Here is a 19,052-nt window from a genome sequence, read left to right as displayed (position 1 = left end):
ACATTCTCGTAAGAACCCTCCCCTTAGCCTCAGGTTCTAAGCACAGGACCCCTGGCGCGAACGAGGCTCGCGGGCAGATTACCCCATGCTCCCGCAGAGACAGCAGCAGCACGGAAGTCCCAAACCGACAAGGCGCAACACGAGCGCTGCCGAGAAGAACGCGGGGCAGGAGCCTGAGGCTGCCCGGCCGCGCAGCCGCTGCTCCCTCCTCGAGGCGCTCACGTGCACAACAGGAAGGGCAATACCTACCGCGGGGGCTCGAGGCGAGGGCTACGTGAGCTAGAGGAGACCGTCCCGTGAGCCGCTCGGGCGCCGAAACGCAGACGAAGCCGCCGGCTGCAGCGACGGCCAGGAGCTGGAAACGAGTTGGCTCAGGGTCACGCTTGGCTCGCGCCGGGAGGGAAGCAGCGCGGGCTGGGGGGGGGGGGGGGGACTCCACAGGACGAGGCGGGTGGGCCCCCCCGAAACCCGCCTGCGGCCCGAAGGGCCTCCCGGCCCGCCCGCGCTCCCCGCCGCCCGCCCGGGGCCAGCGCGGCGCAGGCCTCGCCCCGAGGCGCAGGCCGCAGACAAAGCGCGCGGCGCTCGCGGACGGCCCTCGCGCCGGGGCGCGGTCGGGACCCCGGGGCCGCCGCGGGCCCCGCACGTACCCGGGAGCCTCGCGTCCCTCCCGCCGCTCCCGCGCGCTCGCCGCGCCGCCCGAGCGCCAGCCTCGACTAGGCCGCCGCCGCCGCCGCCGCCGCCGCCGCGCGCTCCCCGACCCGGAAGTGCACGGAGCCGGCTTCCGGGGCCCTCGCCCTCGCCCCGCCCGTTGGCGGGAACCACTGGGACCAGGGCGGGGAGGAAGAGCCTGAAGTGGCGGAAGGCGCCGCTCGCCGTGGCCGGGGGCCTCGGGGCTTCGCAGACACTGCTTAACGCTGGCCCACCGCCCAGGAAGACTAGTGTCTGGAAGACCTCGTGGTGTCTAGGCCCCCGCCAGTAGGCTGTTCCGTGTCAGCCCTCCCCCGCCGCGAGTTGGTACAGTCCGAGCCCCGCCCTCCGACCAGGGCGAATGGAAGCGGCCGTCCGGCACACCGGAGCCCCGCCCCCAGACCTGGCCCCGCCCACGCCCGTGGGCACGCCCCAACCCTGCTGCCCCGCCCCACGCGGTGGCCCGGCCCTCCTCGGTGTTGGTCACGCCCCGAGCCCCCGGCGCGTTCGTCGCTCGCCTCGTGGCGCTCCGGGGACGGGCAGCTTCGCGCCCCACAGTCGCTCCTGGACCAAACACTGATGGAGTCCTACGTGGGCACGCTCCCCCAGGTGCTGGGCACAGCGGGAGGAGACCCTAGCCCCGCGTCCCGTCTGGTTCAGACACCGGAAACCACCAGCGCTGTCGGTCACCACACCGCGTGGTGTGTGAAAACCTGACTCGCGCTATGATGAAAGATAAAGCAGCGTAGGGTCCGGGGCTCAGGAGCCTGGGAGGACTGGCCAGTGTTAGGCGGTGAGGACGGACCTGGCAATGACGTGGGGGCCCAGAGGGGCCGCCGTGGGCAGAGCACCGAGAAGCCGCCGCTGGACCTCAGAAAGGAGGCCGAGCAGGGGTGGCTGGGCCCAGTGCGGGAAGTGGCCAGAGGCGCTAGGGGCACGGGAGGATCTCGAGCAGGATGACACGTGCAGGCTTGCAGGCTCCGCGGGGGAGGGGGGGCGGGGGGGCAAGGTGGGGAAAAGACTAGAGCAGTGAGGGCAGACACGGGGGGATCCCCAGTTCAGGAACCACCATGGGTGCAGCTCAGGTTTGGGAAGCAAGAAACTCCTGGTAGATTCTGAAGACAGGGGATTTGCTGAGGGATGTGTGAAGTAAACAGGAGGGGAACCAGGAGAGGGGTTCTGGAAACCAGGGAAGGAAGGACCATCAAGCAGCGCCCTGGGTCGAGTGAGGTGGGAGTCACTGTGACCCTGAGAATAGCAGCGTTGGAGGCGGGAGGGCCGTGGGGGAGTTTAAAGAGGGTGGGAGAGTAACCAGCGCACCAACATCTCTTGCAAGTGGCCCTGCTGCAAAAGGAAGGAAGAGTGGAGCCAGCCAAGGGAGGGTTGTCTTTTCTGCTTACTGCTGGAGAAATAACAGCTAGTTTACACACTCTGAAAAGGACTTTGCAGAGAGGGAGAATGGATGGCGCCAGAGATAAGGAAGACTCTGGAGCAATTCCTCTCCATGGGCCAGAGGGGTGGGGTCTGGAGAGGGTTGGCTGGTGCAGCACGGTGCCTCTTGGGTGTCCTCCAGGCCAAGTACTTAAACCTGGGCACTTGGGCTCCCAGTGTATCAATCATGTAACCATGGGACAGCTTCTTGACCTCTCTGTGTGTCAGTGCCCTTGCCCATAAAACAGAGATTGAGGGCTGGGTGGGTGAGTATTGGGATTGCACTTTGGGTGGGGTCCAGCATGGTGACTACCCTGCACCAAGTACCTCCCCCTCCCTCTCCTTCTCAGCATGGAGCTTGGCATGTGCTGGCCCTTCTAGACACACGTGTCTACCTGCTGAAGACCATTGGATAGAAGGACACTACCCAGCAGAGGTTCCCACATGGGGTATAGGGGTACCCTGCTGATGCTCCTATGAAGGAGTTGGACAATCAGCTTATAGCCAACTTGGAGTCTCCTTGGAGAGGGGGCAGCCCTTCCTAACTTCATCTGCCGCTGTTCCTGGGGCTCCTGGAAAATTGACATAATAAACACATGCACCCACGAGACATAGGAAAATACTTACTCAGCAGGCATCCTTGGGCAGTGCACAACCTAACCAGCCATGTCAACCTGTGCTTAGATGTGAGCTGTGCTCCCAGGGAACTGCCCAGAGCCATTGGTCTGGGCCCAGATTGAACACAGGTGGTACCTCGAGAGCACAGGCACATAATAAACCTCCCTCCTACTGATGCCCTCCCCCGTGCATGTGGTCACCCCCATCAGTACTGTCACCTGCAGTGCACACTGACTAGCCACCCACCTGCCACCTCTCACATGCTGGTTCCAAGCGGCGACACAACATGTGTGCCCTGCCCCATGCCCCTCATAGACCTGCACTCTGCCTCTGCTGGGTTTGGGGTGTGTGCTAGTGCATGCACCCCGTTCTGCTCCACCCCCACCCAGAGCACAGGCAGGAACATACGTGAAATGCACAGTTCTGTGCGGGAGGGTGGAGCATGACTGGGAGCTACCTTGGTTCTGTCCCGCACAGGCCAGCCCTTTCCCCTGCCATCAGGCCTGCACACAAACACAGGGCCAGAGCGGGGGGAGGAGACAGGTACAGCTGACTTAGGAATGCAGGCCTATTAGTGTCCTGGGCCTGCCTTAACCAATGACCACAGACTGGGTAGCTTAAAACAACAGATGACTCTCTCACAGTCCCAGAAATTACAAATCCGAAATCCAAGGCAGCTGTGCTCCCTGGGAAATCCGTAGGAAATCCTTTCTTGCCTCTTCTGGTTTCTGGTGCTCCAGGCTTCCTTGGCTTGTGGCCACATCACCCCAAACTTTGCCTCTGTCTTTACATGGCCTTCGCATGTGTCTGTATCTCTCATCTGTCTCTTATAAATACACTTGTCATTGGATTTAGGGCCCACCAGGATGATTTTATCTCAAGACCCTTAATTTCAGGTGCAGAGACCCTTTTTGCAAGTAAGGTAACATTCACAGGGTCTAGGCGCTAGGATACAGACATCTTTTTGAGGGGACACTATTCAACCCACTATAGAGGGTGATAAGGGGTGCATTTGGAACCAGCAGGACTGGGGGGCACAGCTGGAAGTCATACCAGGCATGGCAAGACAGGAACTCAGAGTCACCCTGACTTTTGGCTTCTCTCTGTCCCCAAACCCCAGATTTCTTTCCTCCAAACCTCTATCCTGTCCTGAAGGTGTGGGCCTCCTCAGGGATCCTGCAGATTCCTAGGGATTCCTTCCAGACCACATTATCCAGGCTTTGCTGACCCCTCCACCTCTGACTACCAGTAGAACTGAGCCAGCTCCTTGCTCCTCTGTGCTCTTTCCCCACCCATAGGTGGCCACACCCACAACATCCTGCCTTGAATTTCTATCCCCAGGATTCAGGCTCCTGATGTCCCAGGCAATGCCTATGCTTCCCTGGAGCCTCAGCACTTAGCCACTCAGGCAATGGTTTTGAAGGAAGAAATGAAGTGACCGTGATGATGGGAAGGGTGCAGCAGGGTCTGTGCTGGGGTTGCGGCACCTGCTGGGCTCCAGCCTCCGCACACGTGGGATGCAGGGAAGTCACTGGAGGGAGAACCAGGAACAGGTGGTGTAGAGGCCAGGAGGGCCACAGGAGAACCACCAGGGACCAGGGTGGCTGAGGCTGAGGGCTATGGCCCCTGGGCAGTGAAGAGTGGAGGGCTCCTTCGAAGCTCCTTGGAACCAGGTGAGTAGGGTCCCCTAGGGAGGGCCAGGGTCTGAGGCAGATGCGTGAGACTGAGTGAGGTGAGGGAAAGTGGGGAGCTCTGGCTTACTTTGGAGGGGCACAGAGGGCTTATGAGAACTCCTGTGTCAGGAACAAAAGGGGAGCAAGCATCTCTCTACCTCATTAGGGGTCCGCATGGCCCCTGATTCTGCCTCGGGGTCCCCTTTGGCCATGGAGGCGGGGAGGGGAGTGTGAAGGGAAGGGGGCCAGGGCCAAATCTCCCTTGGCTGCCACCTTGGGGCACCACCCAGGAGTCAATAACTCCAGGTCCGAAACAGTCTATTCTCATGTTTTATACTTTTTCAAAGCCCAGACAGGACGGGGCAAACCAGCGATGGCCCTGCGCCCCGCGCCGTGTCCCCTCCGGACTCGGACTCCAAGCCTTCCAAGGCGACGGATCCCACCGGGGGACCGCGGATCCCCCGCCCGCCAGCCACAGCACTCCGCGGGGGCCGCGAGCAACGCGGGCCCCACGGGCGTCCCGAGGGTGCGGCCAGGCTACGTGCACCCCAGCCCCGCGCGTTCCCGGGAGCTGCCGACCCGCCGCGAGGGCGGGGGGAGCGCCTCGGGCCGTACCACCGCCCCGGCCGGAGGGGGAGACGCCCTGCACGGCAGCAGCGCGGCGCCCGCAGGCCCCGCCCGGCAGGTGGCGGCCCCGCCCCGAGGCCGACGTGCGGAAAGGAACGCGCCTGCCGCGCCCGCGAGGGGCCGCGCGGCGGTGGGCGTGGCGACCCGCCCCCACCTCGCGCCCACTGGCTGGGGCGCAGCAGGGCGGGCCCGGCCCAGCTGGCCATTGGCTACGAGACCCGCATATTTGCATACGGGCCGGGCGCGGGGCGCGGGGCGGTCGGGGGCCGGTCGGGGGCGCCAGGGGCCAGCGGCCGCCGCCGAATTTGGGCTGAGAGCCGGCGACGGCCCGGCGCCGCGGTTGCAGGTGACGCGCGAGGGGTCCCAGACCGGCGGGCGGGGGCTCGGGCCGGGCTGGTGCGGTGGGGCTCGGACGCACAAGTTGGAGGGGAAGGAGGGGTCGGGGGTGGGGGACGGCCCCTCCGTCCACCCGGTGGCCTCCAGGCGCAGGGCAGCCACTGCCCACCGCACACTGCGCTGCTCCGGACCCACTGTGCGTGTGACAGCGGCTGATCTGTCCCTGGGCAGCGCGACCGCCCCGGCCCCTCTGTGACCCTGCTGTGTTGGGCAGGGGACAGCCAGACCAGGTGGGAGGGCGAGCACCAAGGCGGGGAGAGGCGAGGAAGCCCCTGTGGACCGGGTCTGCCTGTCGGCGCTCAGCTGGGGGGGTGGGGAGGAAGGGGAAACATCGTGGGGCTTCACAGCCCTCCACAAGAGGGGGCTCAGGTTGGGCCAAATGCGCCCTTGGAGGGAACTTTTCTTTTCCTTGTGTGTCTCAGGTGCCAGGATGTGCAGAGTTGCTGGGATGGTCTTCTGAATGTTTCCAAGCCGAGGGCAGCCCTGGGCAGGCACGGGTGTCGTGGTCAGACCCTTGGCCCTCAGGACCGGAGCCCCTACTACCTGCCTCTTGAGGGCCACCTCTGGAAACTTTCTTAAGGAAGATGGTGACGGATTTGGCTTTTCTGTACATTTCTGCCACTTCAGCAAGGCCACTAAAGGAGTCAGAATGCCAAGGACCCACTTGTGGTGCCCAGCGACATGCCCTCCCAGAGGTGGGGGCACCTGGTAGAGCCCCCAGCCTGTCTGCAGGGCCTGTTTCTCTGCTGGGGGTTTTCAATCCACTCTGAAAATCTGCTGGTCGGGGAGCACACCCCTAGCAGCCTCTAGGCATGCAGGGGCCAGGATGCCTGCAACAGGCCCTCTCCCAGACCGTGGGGGTTGATGGCTGGAGCTGGGTCTGCAGTTGTCAGCACAGCGTGAGGGAGAGGCAACCTTAGCTGAGGCCTTGCATGCACTTGGACTCACGTTTGGAGGGAGCCTGTCCTAAAGGTCACTGGTGTACTGAGGGTCACACCCAGTAGGCTTGGCCGGGCAGGTTCTGCAGGAGACAGCGAGGTTGTGGGTGGCCTTAGGGTTGAGAACCAGTGGAGCTGACTGGCTGCCACAGGGCGATGACTTGCTGTGGGTGACCCCCCGTGTTCTCAGCCAACCCACAAGAGTACCTTTGCACTGGGGGGTGAGCAGAACTCTGAGGTCAGGAGGAGCTCCAGTGCTATCCCCCAATGCAGCCTGGCCCTACAGACAGTGATGAAGGCTGCCTTTGCAGTTACATCAAGCAGGGTCCTGTCTCACCCTGCATGGGCAACTGGCCTGACCTGGCTTGGTCCTGCTCTGCCATGGCGTGGATGTGTGTGTATGTTGGTGGGGGGAGCTGGGTCTCTCCTTAGGTCAGCATAGCCCACATCATTGTTTTCAAAGTGCAGCTTAAAGCTCCAAAGTAAACTTTTCAGCAATTCCAACGCTTCCTTACTGATTTGAAGCACCTGTGGCCACTTTTGGGGGATGTGGGATTTTGTCCACCTGGAACAGCCACAGAGGAGGAAGGTTCTGCCCCCTTCCCCACCCTAGAGCACAGCGGCTACCTGAGGACCCTTCCCAGGTGGAAAAGAGGGCTCATCAGCTTTCTCAGCCAGTAGCAGACCAGGAACAGGTCCCTGGCGAGGTCTCAGAAGGAACAGGTGTTCCCTGGAAACAAACACAGGAGACCAGGGGTGTGTGAGCTGTGCTAGCATCGGAACTGATTCCCTTTGGGGGTGGGAAAGCACATGACACCGGGAGGCCGTGGGCTAGTCCCCAGCTAGCACCTGGCTTTGCCCTGTGCTGGCCAATGTGCTCAGCCTGGGAGATGACCCGTGCTGGGGCTCGGGGCAGGTGCCCAGAGGTACATCCAACCCACCTGAGCACAGGTGAGGGCTGTGGGTGGGGAGAGCAGGCCCCTTGGACCTGGTGGTGACTGCCTATAGCTCCAGCCCTCCCATCCAGGGCACAACACGATCAGCATTTGCATTCCAGGCTATACCCATGTGACCCTGCACTTGGCCCTGTCTGGAATGGGCTGCTGTGAGGTAGACGGTGGGCTCGGGTGGGAGTGTAGGTAGGAGCCGGGTAGGGCTGGGGGCTTTGGAGTCAGGAGCCTGGGCCAGAAGTGCCCTGCTGCCGCCTGGCCTGTCCAGTCGTCGCTCCCAGTCCTGTTCCATCTTGGGCAGGAAGTATCCAGTCCTGGTTGCCCCCCCCTCCCCCACAAGATGCTCTTGATGGTGTTGCCTCTTGGTGGCTTCCTTGCTCCTTGTACTCAGGACTTCATGTCCCCTATGGTTGGCCTCAAAAGAAGTGGGGAACACCAGGCCCAGCTCAGGGGCCACTCCAGAAGGCTGAGTCCATCCCAAAGTTGCTGACCCCCAAACTCAGCACAAAGACCCCTATCATCTAGGATGCCTCCATTTCCTGTTCCCTAATATCCATGGTTGCACCGAGCCCCTGGGTTCTGACCATCACAAAGAGCTCCAACCCCAGCCACAGTGCTCACAGGTGGGACCTGCAGCCCACCCAGGACCAGGACCGTGATTTGGACATCACTCTGCCCTAATTTTGAGGCTGCAGGCACACAGCAGAGCCTTCACACCCACCTGGGAAGCAGAGGGGGCCTGTTGGGGGGCTGGGCAGCCACACCCTCATGGGGCCTACACAGCTCTTCTGGGCGAAGCTCCTTGGTCCTGGCCGACCAGGAGTCTGGGGACCTGCCCCCACAAGCTCTCAGTAAACCTGATAGGCAGGTCTGGCATGTCCAGGAGCCATCCCAATGGGGTGGCAGTTCGTGCTACTGGTGAGGAGTAGGCCAGAGGAGGGCACCCAGACCAGGGCTGAGGCTGCTGTTAAGGCCCCATACTGTCCAACTCTCAACCCAGGCTTGGGCTGCCAAGGAGAGCCCCTGGGTGCAGCAGCTGGAAATGTGAGGCCCTACAAGCCCCAGCTTTGGGCCCAACTGACCACTGGTCCCCGGGAGACACCCCCCCTCCTCAAGAGCCCTGGTTGTGGCCAGCCCCGGGTAGCTTGGGGTACTCCCCAGTGACTCTGGCTGGTCTCAAGTTTTAGGTCCCACAGACCCTGTCCAGTACAGCCTCAGGACACACACAAGCCATTCTGGGCAGTTTATTGAGGTTTTAGGGTTGGGGTAGGGGAGGCGGCACGCCGTGTGTGCATGCAGGCTCAAGGAAGGATACTTCCCACATGCAAGCACACACCCACAGGCCGAGCAGTGTCCACACATCTCCCAACCCCAATAAGGAGCCATGGCCTTTGGGGCGCAGCGAATTCTGAGCTGGTCCCGCCCCCTGCTTTTCCAGGGGGCTTGGCAGACTTGGCAGGGACTAGGGCAAGTGTCCTCAGCCTCCCCCTGCCCCCCACAGTGGAAACCCCGGGGCTCTGAGGTGTTCTGTCTCAGACCCAGGGCACCAGGGCTTCCCACTGTATGGGGGAATGAATCCTCTGCGACCGCCAATCTCCTGTTGTCCGGGTCGGGCTGGCCTTGGCTGCCCTCGCTCATGTCATTGGAGCCCAGGGCTGGGCTGGCAGTGGATGTCCATTCTGGGGCAAGAGCTGCTACCTCCAGGAGTTCTGCCTCATTGGGGCAACTGTGGGGAGGGCACAGGCTGAGGGGACTGAGGAGGCCCCAGGAAGACCCTGTCCCACCGAAAGTGGGGAAGACACGACATACTCTCTGGACTCAGGCCGGACACTAGAGCAGGATTCTGAGGGGTCCTTGTGAGGGGCTCTTCTCTGGCTGGAGGCAGAAGATCCTATGGGGAGATTAGGTCAGCTTGGAGCTGGGCCAGGCCTCCCACCCACCTGGCCTCCCTCCAGAACCACTCTGACCTGTGTGCTGAGGGGGCCCCTGTCTGGCCGGGGGGGTGGTGGCAGTGCAGCACCCGTCTGCTGGATGAACTGCTGCAGGTTACACTGACGGAGCTCCCGGTTCAGCTCCTCAAGTTCCTGGGCTTGGGCCTGGGGCACAGGGAGCCCTCAGGGGACACAGCCATAGGGCTCCATGGCCTCATGCTCTCCCTAGTCTGACCCTGAGACCAACCCCCAAATCTGCTCACATTGGGGACATCAGCAGGGGCTCGGGGGCCTGTGGGCTTACCTGCAGGGCGTGCTCGGCGGCCTCCAGGGCCCTGCTCACCAGGGCCAGGCTGCCTTGTACCTGTGCGCTCTGCCGTTCCTGGGCAGCCAGGTCCTGGCGCAGGCGTTCAGTTGCAGATGCTGTGGGTGAGGGGGGCCCAGGGGCCTCAGAGGCCAGATGTAGTTCAGCCTCCAGGGCACGGGCCTGGGCATCCAGGGCCTGCAGCCGGGCAGCATGCTCGGCAGTGGCTGCGCTCAGGGCCTGCAGGCGCACCTGCCCCTCACGCTCCCGTGCCTGCTCCCGCCGCAGCTCCTGTTCCCAGAAGGCCTCTTGACCCAGCTCCACTGCGTTCCTCCGCACCCTTCGCTCCAGGCTCTGCAGGTCTGCACAGGAGCCTGGGATTGGTGCTACCGGGGCCACAGGCTCAGGCAGCGCAGGGCTGGGGGCCAGCCCAGGGCATCCCAGGCTGAAGGTCAGTGCTTGGCGCTGCTCGTGGCCCAGGGCTGGCCGTGGCTTTGGGGGGAGGCTGGCTCGGACTGGGCAGCGCTCAGGAGGTGGGCAACTGTCTGAGGAAGGCCTCCCAGCAAGGCTGGGCCCTGTCCGCCTCAGGACAAACTGGACATCACTGGCAAACTGTCCACAGGTAGCCTGGGCACCCACTGGACACTCCTGGGGCAGCAGCTGCCGTTCCTTTTCCCTGAGACGCTGCACGAGCACAAAGCGGCCCGTCTGGCCTGGGGTAGGAGGAGACAGGTCAGCCTATGCACCCCTCCCAACACCCTCCATCCACCTGGCTTGAGAAGTTAGGGAAGGGCAAGAGGGATCATGAGCCAGCCCCACCCTTGATGGGGGAAGGGGCCCGAGGGCCAGGCCCCACCTCAGGTGCACCTGTTGGGCCATCTTGCCTGAAAGGACTCACCTATTGCTTGGGCTAGTGCTATGACCACTTCCTGACAGGTGGTTTGCTCCGAGACCCCACAGACCACGCGCTGTATGCCATCCACCCACACCTTCAGCTCCATCGCTGCTAGCCCGGAGAGCATCCCTGTCCTGCAGGGAGGACAAAGGCCACAGGGTCAGGCCCTGCCTGGCCCCACCACCGCCTGGCTCCTCTCACCTCCAGAAGTGGTTCAGGGCTACTGCCCCCTCCCCATGCCAGTCCTGCTCTCCTATGCCTAGCCCCACACGTAGGCCATACGTTGTCGGGGTGGAGGTAGTCAAGACCAGCCCCCCCAATGGGTAATCATTGTGCCCTCCAGAAGCACTTTGAAGCTCCCCGACTTCCCAGCCTCTTGCCCCGCCCCACTCCCGGAACAAGGCGAATCATTAACCAGATCCAGAACTTCCTGCCTCCCCAGTCACCTGGCTCGAAAGGCACTGCCCCTCCCACGGGACGCCGGCCTCAGGCACCCAAAGGCGCCCTCATGAAAACACGGCTTCCCGCTGCCATGGGAACGCCCCCTCCCCGCGACTCAGACCTCGGCCCTCCGGAGCCACGGAACCGCGCCTGGGCGACCCTCGCCGGCGCGGGCAGCCCTCTTCTCTCTCCCGCCAGCCGCTGCGCTCGCCCCCCAGGCCGCCGTCGCTGCTGCGGAGCCGCTGCAGGTGCGACGCGGCCCCACGGCGGCCCAGCCCGCGCCCCTCCATCGGAGTTTCTGCCCGAGGCAGCGCCCCGCACGCAGGAGGACCTGGGGCCCTGCGCGGCTCACCTGGGCGCTCGCTGGCCTCCGGGACGCAGACTCGAACCGGCTGCTTCCCGGCGCCGGGCGCCGCCGCAACCTGCCGCCTCCAGCGCAGCGGGCGAGCCCCGGCTCGCCACTCCATTGGCCCGCAGCCCGAGCGCCCCGCCCCGCGCCTCCCTACTGGCTCCCAGGGTCGCCCTGCCCGCCCTCCCCGCCTTGAACCAATGCCCATTGGCTGCCCCTCCTGTGCCCCGCCCCTCCCATTGGCTCCCCGCCCGCCCCGCCCTCGGCGGCGCCCAGGTGTGGGCGGAGCTCGGCGGCGCGGAGGGGCGGGCCGAGCCTCGTCCACGCACGCCTGAAGACCGCGAACTACGCGGAAGCGCGTCCCCGGCCGGCTGGCGGCGCGTGGACAGGTGTCTGGCTCCGCTCCCGGGCGGACTTCCTCAGAAGCCTCCCAGTCCGATAAGTCTCTTGCCTAGGGTGAGGGCACCGGCCTAGGACCCGGTAGCCTCTGCATCCAGAGGGGCAGACGCGGCGCCCCAAGGCCAGGGTCCCACCGACCCGGCTCCCTCAGGGCCGGTCGTCAGGACGCACAGGGGTCGGGAGCTGGGAGTCCCCGCGGGAGAGCGATGGCGCTCTCTGGCTGCAGCCAGGCTGACAGTCCTGGTGGGGGAGAAGGCTGCCCTGAAGTTGCTGGGGACAAAGCAAGACAATGACCCTGGGCTCTTTTCCCCCACCCCTCCCTGCCCCCAGTGGGGCCCAGTGCCTCCTCGAGTTGTGGACACACGCGGGCACCCTGTGCCTGGCAGAACCAGAGCCAGCTCAGCAGCCAGGGTCCCTCACAGCCTCTGCTGTCTGTGGACCAGGCTTTCAGAGCCTGCTCTGCCTCCTCACAACAAGCCATGGGGGGGTCCTCCTGCCTGCCTGTATCCTCCCCAGCACAGGAAGTCCTACAGAAAGGCAGAGTTGAGAGTCTTAAATGAATGAAAGTGAGGTGGGGGGACGAAGGCTGGAGGGCATTGGTCTGTGTGTCAGGTCTGGTGCCTCATTTTTGTTCTGGGGCAGAGGGAACTGTTATCATAGTTATGAGAGGGTCCCCAGGGCTCCCCAAGGTGGTGGAGATGAACTGGAGAAAGAGAGGCTTCTAACTTGTGGGTTAGGTAGGTGGGCATCAGCCTCTGAGTGCCAAGATGCTGTGGGAAGCACTCAGGAGGGGCTCACTGCTGGATAGAGTCCAGTAAGCCCCCATATGCAGGGCAGCAATGCCTCCAATACCTGCCGGCTGCCATAGTTAAGCTGGGGAGGGACCGTGGGAGCCTCCTCAAGGTTGGTTGGGGGCGGCAGACTGCGTGTGTGACCATGGCAGGCCCTGCTGGTCACTCTATGGTCCCCTGGGCCTGCTAAGGCCAGCTGGGCAACAACCCAGCCTTTCAGAGTTTCTCCTTCAGGCTGGGTCAGGGGGTGGGCCCAAGGCTCACTCAGGGCCCTGGTCTGGGGTTTCCCTGGAAGCTCCTGGTAACAAACAGCCCCTCCCCTTCTGAGTGCTGGTATCCATGGCAACACTCTAGCGCCTTTGTTTCCCTAGGTGTGCTTGGATTTCAGGCCTCAGGGGAGTGTTGGGGGTAAGGCCCTGGGTCTGGGGGCATCACAGGCAAAGGACCAGTCCCTCTGAGGACCCTTGCTTTAGGTTGAGGGACAGGACCTCAGGTCCTAGAAGGCAAGGGTGACAGGGGGACGACAACAGGAAATGTGCAAACACTCAGGTGACATGTTGCTTGTGGGGGGTGACCTGCTGCCTTGTCCTGGTCAGAAACATACCGATGTGAGCACACATGTGACCAGCAGTCTAGTGTCCTGTGGGGTGTGTGCGCACACACAGACCTCTTTGGAGTGGTACTGTCTAGGGCTGTCAGGCACAGGCAGACGCTCATGGCCACAGGGGCATCCATACGTAGGACACAAGAATGACAGTCACACTGTCCCTCTCAGCTCCCCCAGGAACATCAAGAATGGCCCCTGAGTCTTGCCAAGAGGCTGAAGAAGCTGAGAAAGAGGCTTCCTTATCCCTGGTGGACCAAGAGCCAGTCAATGGCCACCTGGAGCCTCCAGCTGGCACACCCCAAGAACCGGTGGCTCCCACATGCCCACAGGACACCAAGCCCAGCTCTCCACGGGTGGTCTTCTCTGTCAACCTGCAGGAAGGAAGGGAGGGAGGGGTGGTCAGCCACTTGGGCCTGGTCAGCCAGAGGGCAGGGCCTGATCGCTGGCATTGCAGGTTGGCCCCTGAGTCCCTGGACCCTCAAACCCTGCGGCTGCTGTGGGGTCAACGGGAACTAGAGATCCAGGCCCTGCGGTGGGCCATCCAGAACCACCAGGATGCCCGGCATTGCCACGTCCTGCACGAGGTGGCTGGACTTCCATCTGAGAGGTGAGCAGCCAAGCACTAGTCCCCCAGCCCAACCCAGCCTCTGTTCTGGCCCAAACTCCTGGTTTTTGTCTGACCCCATCCCCAACCACTGGTCCTGACCGACACTCCAACTTGATTCTTACTCTGACCTTTGCCTCTAGCCCTAAGCCTTACCTGGATCCTGACCCTCTACCCTAACCCTGAAAAAGTGAATATATTGTGAACGTGCCCAGATCCTAACTGAACACATTTTTAGTCACTGAACCTAGACCCCACCTACAACCCAGACTTCTCAGAGCCAGACCTGGCCTAGCCCCCTGGAACTCTGTGCCCTTGGGCCCCCAGTGTCAGTGAAGAGGGGCCCCTCCTTCTCCCTTTCTTGGCTACTGACCTCGAGTTGGGGGCTGCTGAGATTGCCCCTTCCCCCCAGGAGCGCACGCAATCAGGAAAAGTTCCTGCAGAACCAGGTCCAAAAGCTGACTCTGGAGTTGAAAGAACAGAAGAAACAGGCCCAGCTGGTGAGGGGCAGGTGGGATCAGGGAGTTGGGCAGGGGACCCAAGCTGGGGTGAGGATCAGGGGCCAGGTAGGGGTTGGCCTTGGGGGTCGGCACCTGGAGAAGACCCTGCCCACCTATGCACCCTCCTGGAGCAGGAGAAGTCCCAGCTGGAGGAACGTCTGCTGCAGACCATGACCACGATGCAGCAGCTGGAGGCTGAGCTGCAGGCCTTCCAGAAGTCCTGCCTCCTGCAGCTGGCCCGCTCCTCCTGGGTGGGTCGCATACTACGATCTTCCACCGGCAGTGTGGAGGTAAGCCCCATTCGGCCCACCCTCCTGCCTCCCGTGTCCCCTCCCCAACCCTCCTTGGACATCCCCTGGGTAGCCAGTGTCTCTCCTTCGGGTGCTTTTGCTGGGGGGAGGGGGGCTGGCCTGCCTGGGAAGCCTGTCTCCCCTCAGGACCACGGGGCAGGGAGGAACCCCCTGGTTCCGCCAAGTGGACGCACAGCAAGTGTGTCTCTCAGGTGTTGGTGAGGTCAAAGGAGAGAGGCTCTTTCCCCAGCCCCTGCCCACTGGCCTCCACTCCCCCTGTGCAGGTGGTAACTGCAGAAACCCTGATGGACTTCAGTGACCTCTCTGAGAGTGAACAGGGCCCCTCCACCGGGGAGGTAAGCAAGGCCCCCATGTGCTTTCACAGCCGGCAGCCCTGCGGGATGGGAGGGCCACATGCCTGTTGCTTCCTGACCAGGGTTTCCGGCTGGAGGACGTGGACTGGAACAGCATTGCCCAGCGGTATCCCAACCTCTTCATCAACATCGAGTCCAGCTCAGACCAAAAGTAACTTTGCTGGTCAGGCAATCCTCCAGGGGTGCAGGGCAGGGGGGAGAGCGTGCCTTGGCATATGTGGGCCAGAGTCCAAGTTCTACCTTTAGTGTGTCTGGACAAGTAACTCACACCTTCGAAGGTCAGTTCTCTCATATGTAGGATGAGGTTCACAGTGAAGGAAAAGGGCTCCGGAGCCCTCATGGTCCTTCCAGGAGCCTTTTCCCTAGGTCGGGTCCCGGGGTGCCCCATCCATCTTGGGGAGGCTAGATGGGCACAAGGCTGGAGTCTAGAAGCCAAAGCCAGCAGCCACGAGCAGATCAGCACTGTGGCCCACAGGCATCCACGACCCCTGCCACCCCCGCAGTCCCCACCGTTGGACGAGTGGGGCTCGGAGCTGCGCAGACAGCGCATGGAACAGCGTCTCAAGAGTGTCGAGTGGAGTTCCCTGCCCTTCGTGGGCACTAGCAGCTCGGGGGGCGCGGACTCCGACTCCAGCAGTGGCCAGCCGGCTGAACATTATCGCATGCAGAAGGTGACAGGACACCCACCCGGCACGTCAGGCTGCCATTCTTCTGAGCTGACAGAGGCACGCTCGAGGAGCCTCAGGGAAATGCAGACACAGCCTGAAGGTGGGGTGGAGCGAGCCTCCCCAGTTACAACCCCCCCCCAACAGGGTTATGATCTCTGCCCAAAGCCCTAAACACCGTGTCCCCCAACAGCTTGGTCTTCACAACTGCCCAGAGCAAGGCCACCCCTAGGGATTAGGGTGGTCTTGGATGATAAGTGCTGCTGTCTCGGCACTCTGGCTCCAAGACCCCCCTGCCCCCCCAGGCCCATACTTGGAGTTACATCTCTGCTTCCCTCAGCCTCCAGGGTCCAGCCCTCCTGCTCTGGATCTGACCCCGGGAGCTGTTCCTCTCCCAAGTGCACCCTCAGGGTGCTGCAGGTTGGTCTGGCCTCCCATGAGATGTCCACAGTGGATGCTCCATATGGAGGTACCCCTTCCAACAGGTCCCCTTTCCCTGGATCTCCAGAAAGCCCACCGGGACCAGCCTGGCAAGACTGTCCTGATGAGGGAGTCCTGTGCAGATCCAGAGCACCCACATTCTGCATGCCATTGGAGGTGAGGGGGTGACCCGGTGGGTCACAGCAGGAGTGGGTCTCGGCCAGGGCGCATTGGAGGGGTGCCCACGCCTCTCTGCACAGTGCCCCTACTCTCCCTGCTCCTCACCCCAGCCCAACGGGTTCCTGCCTGAAGATCGTGGCTGTTAACGGCCGGGAGAGGTTTGTGCGCATCCTCAACCAGTCGCTGGAGGAGACTGCGGACCTGGGTGGCCTGAGGCTGCAGCAGCACCTGCATGACTTCCCCGTGTGCATGTACCGCTTCCCGCCGGGCACGCTGCTGGCGCCAGGGCACCATGTCACGGTGCGCCCCGCTCCCCGCGAGCCCCCGTGGCCCCGGCTCAGGCCCCCACCACTCCTCACCACCCCATGATGCCCACCAGGTTTGGGGCGAGGGGCCCCGCAGCACCAAGAAGCAGCTGCCCTCTTCCTTGGGCCAGGAGCCCGTGCACTTTCGCTCCAGCCGGGGATGTGTGACTCTCCTCCTGAACCCCAAGGGCAAGGTCAGTGTGCACCCCAGCCGGAGGTGGGGTGGGGGTTGAGCCCCACGGGACGGGGGTGACCGCTGTGCCCCTCCTGGCCGGCCCTGCAGGTCCTGAGCGAGCATAAGGCCCCCCACTGCGTGTCCCCCATCTCGAGGATCTTCGCTGACAACACCGATTTGTCCATAGACCGCTTCCCCCTCTCAGAGGCCGGGCGTGGGGCTGACACCTGCGAGCAGAAGCCTGGGCCTCAACACTCCCACGCCGGCAGGGTGCGGGAAGCCCGGGCCAGACGTCGGAGGCCCGGGTGGGCACCGCGGGTCCCTTGGTCCCAGGCCCCACCCTTGCAAAAACCGTCTCCCCAGACTCCCTGTTAAGGACCATTCCCCTACCTCAGGTCCAGCCCCCTCTGGGGCCGCTCCCCAAGCCGGTTCCTGACCAGGGCCACCACCCACCTCCCCAGGTCCTGTCCTCTCCAGGCTCGCCCCCTAGAAATTCAAGACCACTCCCAGGCCCCCCGCCTCCCCAGGCCCCTTCCTCTCCAGGACTGCCCTTCCCGCGGGCGGGCTCCGGATCTCACGACCCCCTCGCCCCACCAGGACACGGGTCCTCTTTCCCCGGCTGAGCACCAGCAAGATCTTCCGCCCACGGGAGGTACCAGCGCAGTCCGAGGCCGCAGAGACCCTCGCGCCGGAGCTCCTGCCCTCCATCCCCGGTGAGCACGCAGTGATGCGGAGGGAAGGAGGGCGGGCAACTCGCCAGGGAGGTGGGAGGCCCGCCTGACCGATCGCGTCATTGTTCCCCGCAGAGGCTGGGCTGTGCCTCGAGGACTGCCTAGCTAGGAAGGAGCACAGGGTCCGGGTGAGTGTGCGCGCGCGGTTTGTCCCGCGCCCCTTCGCGGCCCTGCCCCCTCCGTGCAGCCCTCCCCCGCCCCCCCCAGCCTCGCGCGCCTCTAAGGCTCCGCGCCCCTTCCCCTTCCCGGCCCTGCCCCCTCCGTGCAGCCCTCCCCCGCCCCCTCCCAGCCCAGCGCGCCTCTCAGGCTCCACGCCCCTTCCCCTTCCCGGCCCGCCCCCAGCCCCGCGCGCCTCTCAGGCTCCGCGCCCCTTCCCCTTCCCGGCCCTGCCCCCTCCGTGCAGCCCTCCCCCGCCCCCCCCCAGTCCCGCGCGCCTCTCAGGCTCCACGCCCCTTCCCCTTCCCGGCCCTGCCCCCTCCGTGCAGCCCTCCCCCGCCCCCTCCCAGCCCCGCGCGCCTCTCAGGCTCCGCGCCCCTTCCCCTTCCCGGCCCTGCCCCTCTGTGCAGCCCTCCCCCGCCCCCCCCCAGTCCCGCGTGCCTCTCAGGCTCCGCGCCCCTTCCCCTTCCCGGCCCGCCCCCAGCCCCGCGCGCCTCTCAGGCTCCGCGCCCCTTCCCCTTCCCGGCCCTGCCCCCTCCGTGCAGCCCTCCCCCGCCCCCCCCCAGTCCCGCGCGCCTCTCAGGCTCCACGCCCCTTCCCCTTCCCGGCCCTGCCCCCTCCGTGCAGCCCTCCCCCGCCCCCTCCCAGCCCAGCGCGCCTCTCAGGCTCCACGCCCCTTCCCCTTCCCGGCCCGCCCCCAGCCCCGCGCGCCTCTCAGGCTCCGCGCCCCTTCCCCTTCCCGGCCCTGCCCCCTCCGTGCAGCCCTCCCCCGCCCCCCCCCAGCCCCGCGCGCCTCTCAGGCTCCGCGCCCCTTCCCCTTCCCGGCCCTGCCCCTCTGTGCAGCCCTCCCCCGCCCCCCCCCAGTCCCGCGTGCCTCTCAGGCTCCGCGCCCCCAGGTATGCCGGAAGAGGGTGGACCGGAGCTGCCCGATGGTGGTGCTGTCGGTGCAGAGTGCGGCTGAGAGCAGATACGGCTTCCGCTTCCTCCCCTGCCCGCCGGTCACCACCGACTGGAAAGCGCGGTTGTAGGGGGTGGAGGGCAGCGTGGGGGTGGGCACCAGGGACCGTGGGGCCGCGCTGGAGGAGAGTCGTGGGAGGCAGGCAGTGCCGACTGCATAATTTATTGAACCAACATCGCCTACGAAGTAAACGGCATTTATGTACACGTGAGAGTCGAAAAGGATTCGCTTGGTCTGGGGATACCCTGCCCCAGGGGAAGGAAACTGGCTTCTCCATTCCTGCGTGGGCGAGGACCTGCACATATCCGCCGGGATGGGAGGCCTGGCTGCACCCTGGCATCTGGAGGGCCTGCCAGAGAGCTGATGGGGCTCTGCTCCAGCCACCTCGGCCTGGGCCCGGTAGAAGGAGTGGGCAGCTGGGCCAGTGCTGGGGTCCTGGGCTCTCTTAGCCTGGGATCTTTCTTGTGCCTACCGCTGGCGATCCCAGCCTCTGAATCTCCTCCACCAAGAAGAGTCTCTCCTATGTCAAGCCCATTACCCACCCCCCAATAAACCCCCCGAGATGCTCTGGGTTCCATGAAGCCAGAGTTCACATGGGGCTCCCATGACCACACTGGGGCTCCTTGGCCTGCAATCCAGGCCAGCTTTGGCAGTGGG

The 19,052-nt window shown here is 64.2% G+C and overlaps 3 protein-coding genes across 10 annotated transcripts in view; 1 reads left to right on the top strand and 2 right to left on the bottom strand.

Moving 5' to 3' along the window:
* Window positions 1–806, bottom strand: part of PHRF1 (PHD and ring finger domains 1) — a 30,896-nt gene extending 30,090 nt beyond the window's left edge. For 4 of the 5 annotated variants that reach the window (XM_054511742.2, XM_045892946.3, XM_054511743.2 and 1 more), the window contains exons 1-2: window positions 648–805; window positions 250–355 (exon numbers count right to left, since the gene is read on the bottom strand). The gene's annotated coding sequence lies outside the window, so the exon portion shown is untranslated. Of the gene's footprint in view, window positions 1–249; window positions 356–647 lie in introns of all 5 variants that reach the window. The other variant, XM_064575927.1, reaches the window with a different exon arrangement.
* A 7,742-nt stretch (window positions 807–8,548) lies between these two features.
* Window positions 8,549–13,166, bottom strand: RASSF7 (Ras association domain family member 7). Of its 4 annotated transcripts, XM_064575923.1 has the most exons (6): window positions 13,035–13,166; window positions 10,454–10,584; window positions 9,556–10,268; window positions 9,288–9,416; window positions 9,130–9,211; window positions 8,549–9,046 (listed from the first exon to the last, which is right to left on the bottom strand). In XM_064575923.1, the coding sequence occupies exons 1-6, from the start codon at window positions 13,163–13,165 to the stop codon at window positions 9,015–9,017; spliced, it is 1,218 nt and encodes a 405-aa protein (XP_064431993.1). In that variant the 5' UTR covers window position 13,166; the 3' UTR covers window positions 8,549–9,014. The 4 variants fall into 4 exon arrangements, with proteins under 4 accessions (XP_064431993.1, XP_064431992.1, XP_064431995.1 ...); XM_064575922.1 differs by having other exon boundaries at window positions 8,549–9,211; XM_064575925.1 differs by lacking the exon at window positions 9,288–9,416.
* A 14-nt stretch (window positions 13,167–13,180) lies between these two features.
* Window positions 13,181–19,048, top strand: LMNTD2 (lamin tail domain containing 2). The gene is made up of 14 exons (XM_064575921.1): window positions 13,181–13,644; window positions 14,054–14,141; window positions 14,276–14,431; window positions 14,716–14,787; window positions 14,868–14,956; window positions 15,281–15,573; window positions 15,811–15,890; window positions 15,979–16,067; window positions 16,181–16,370; window positions 16,450–16,569; window positions 16,659–16,855; window positions 17,148–17,263; window positions 17,357–17,409; window positions 18,334–19,048. The coding sequence occupies exons 1-14, from the start codon at window positions 13,181–13,183 to the stop codon at window positions 18,463–18,465; spliced, it is 2,139 nt and encodes a 712-aa protein (XP_064431991.1). The 3' UTR covers window positions 18,466–19,048.
* The last annotated feature ends 4 nt before the right edge of the window (window positions 19,049–19,052 follow it).

Source organism: Mirounga angustirostris, unplaced genomic scaffold (genome assembly GCF_029215605.1).
Source record: "Mirounga angustirostris isolate CCGP_5_RB_7025 unplaced genomic scaffold, mMirAng1.0.hap1 SCAF_13, whole genome shotgun sequence".
Lineage (NCBI taxonomy): Eukaryota > Metazoa > Chordata > Mammalia > Carnivora > Phocidae > Mirounga > Mirounga angustirostris.
This window is presented reverse-complemented; position numbering and strand designations above follow the sequence as displayed.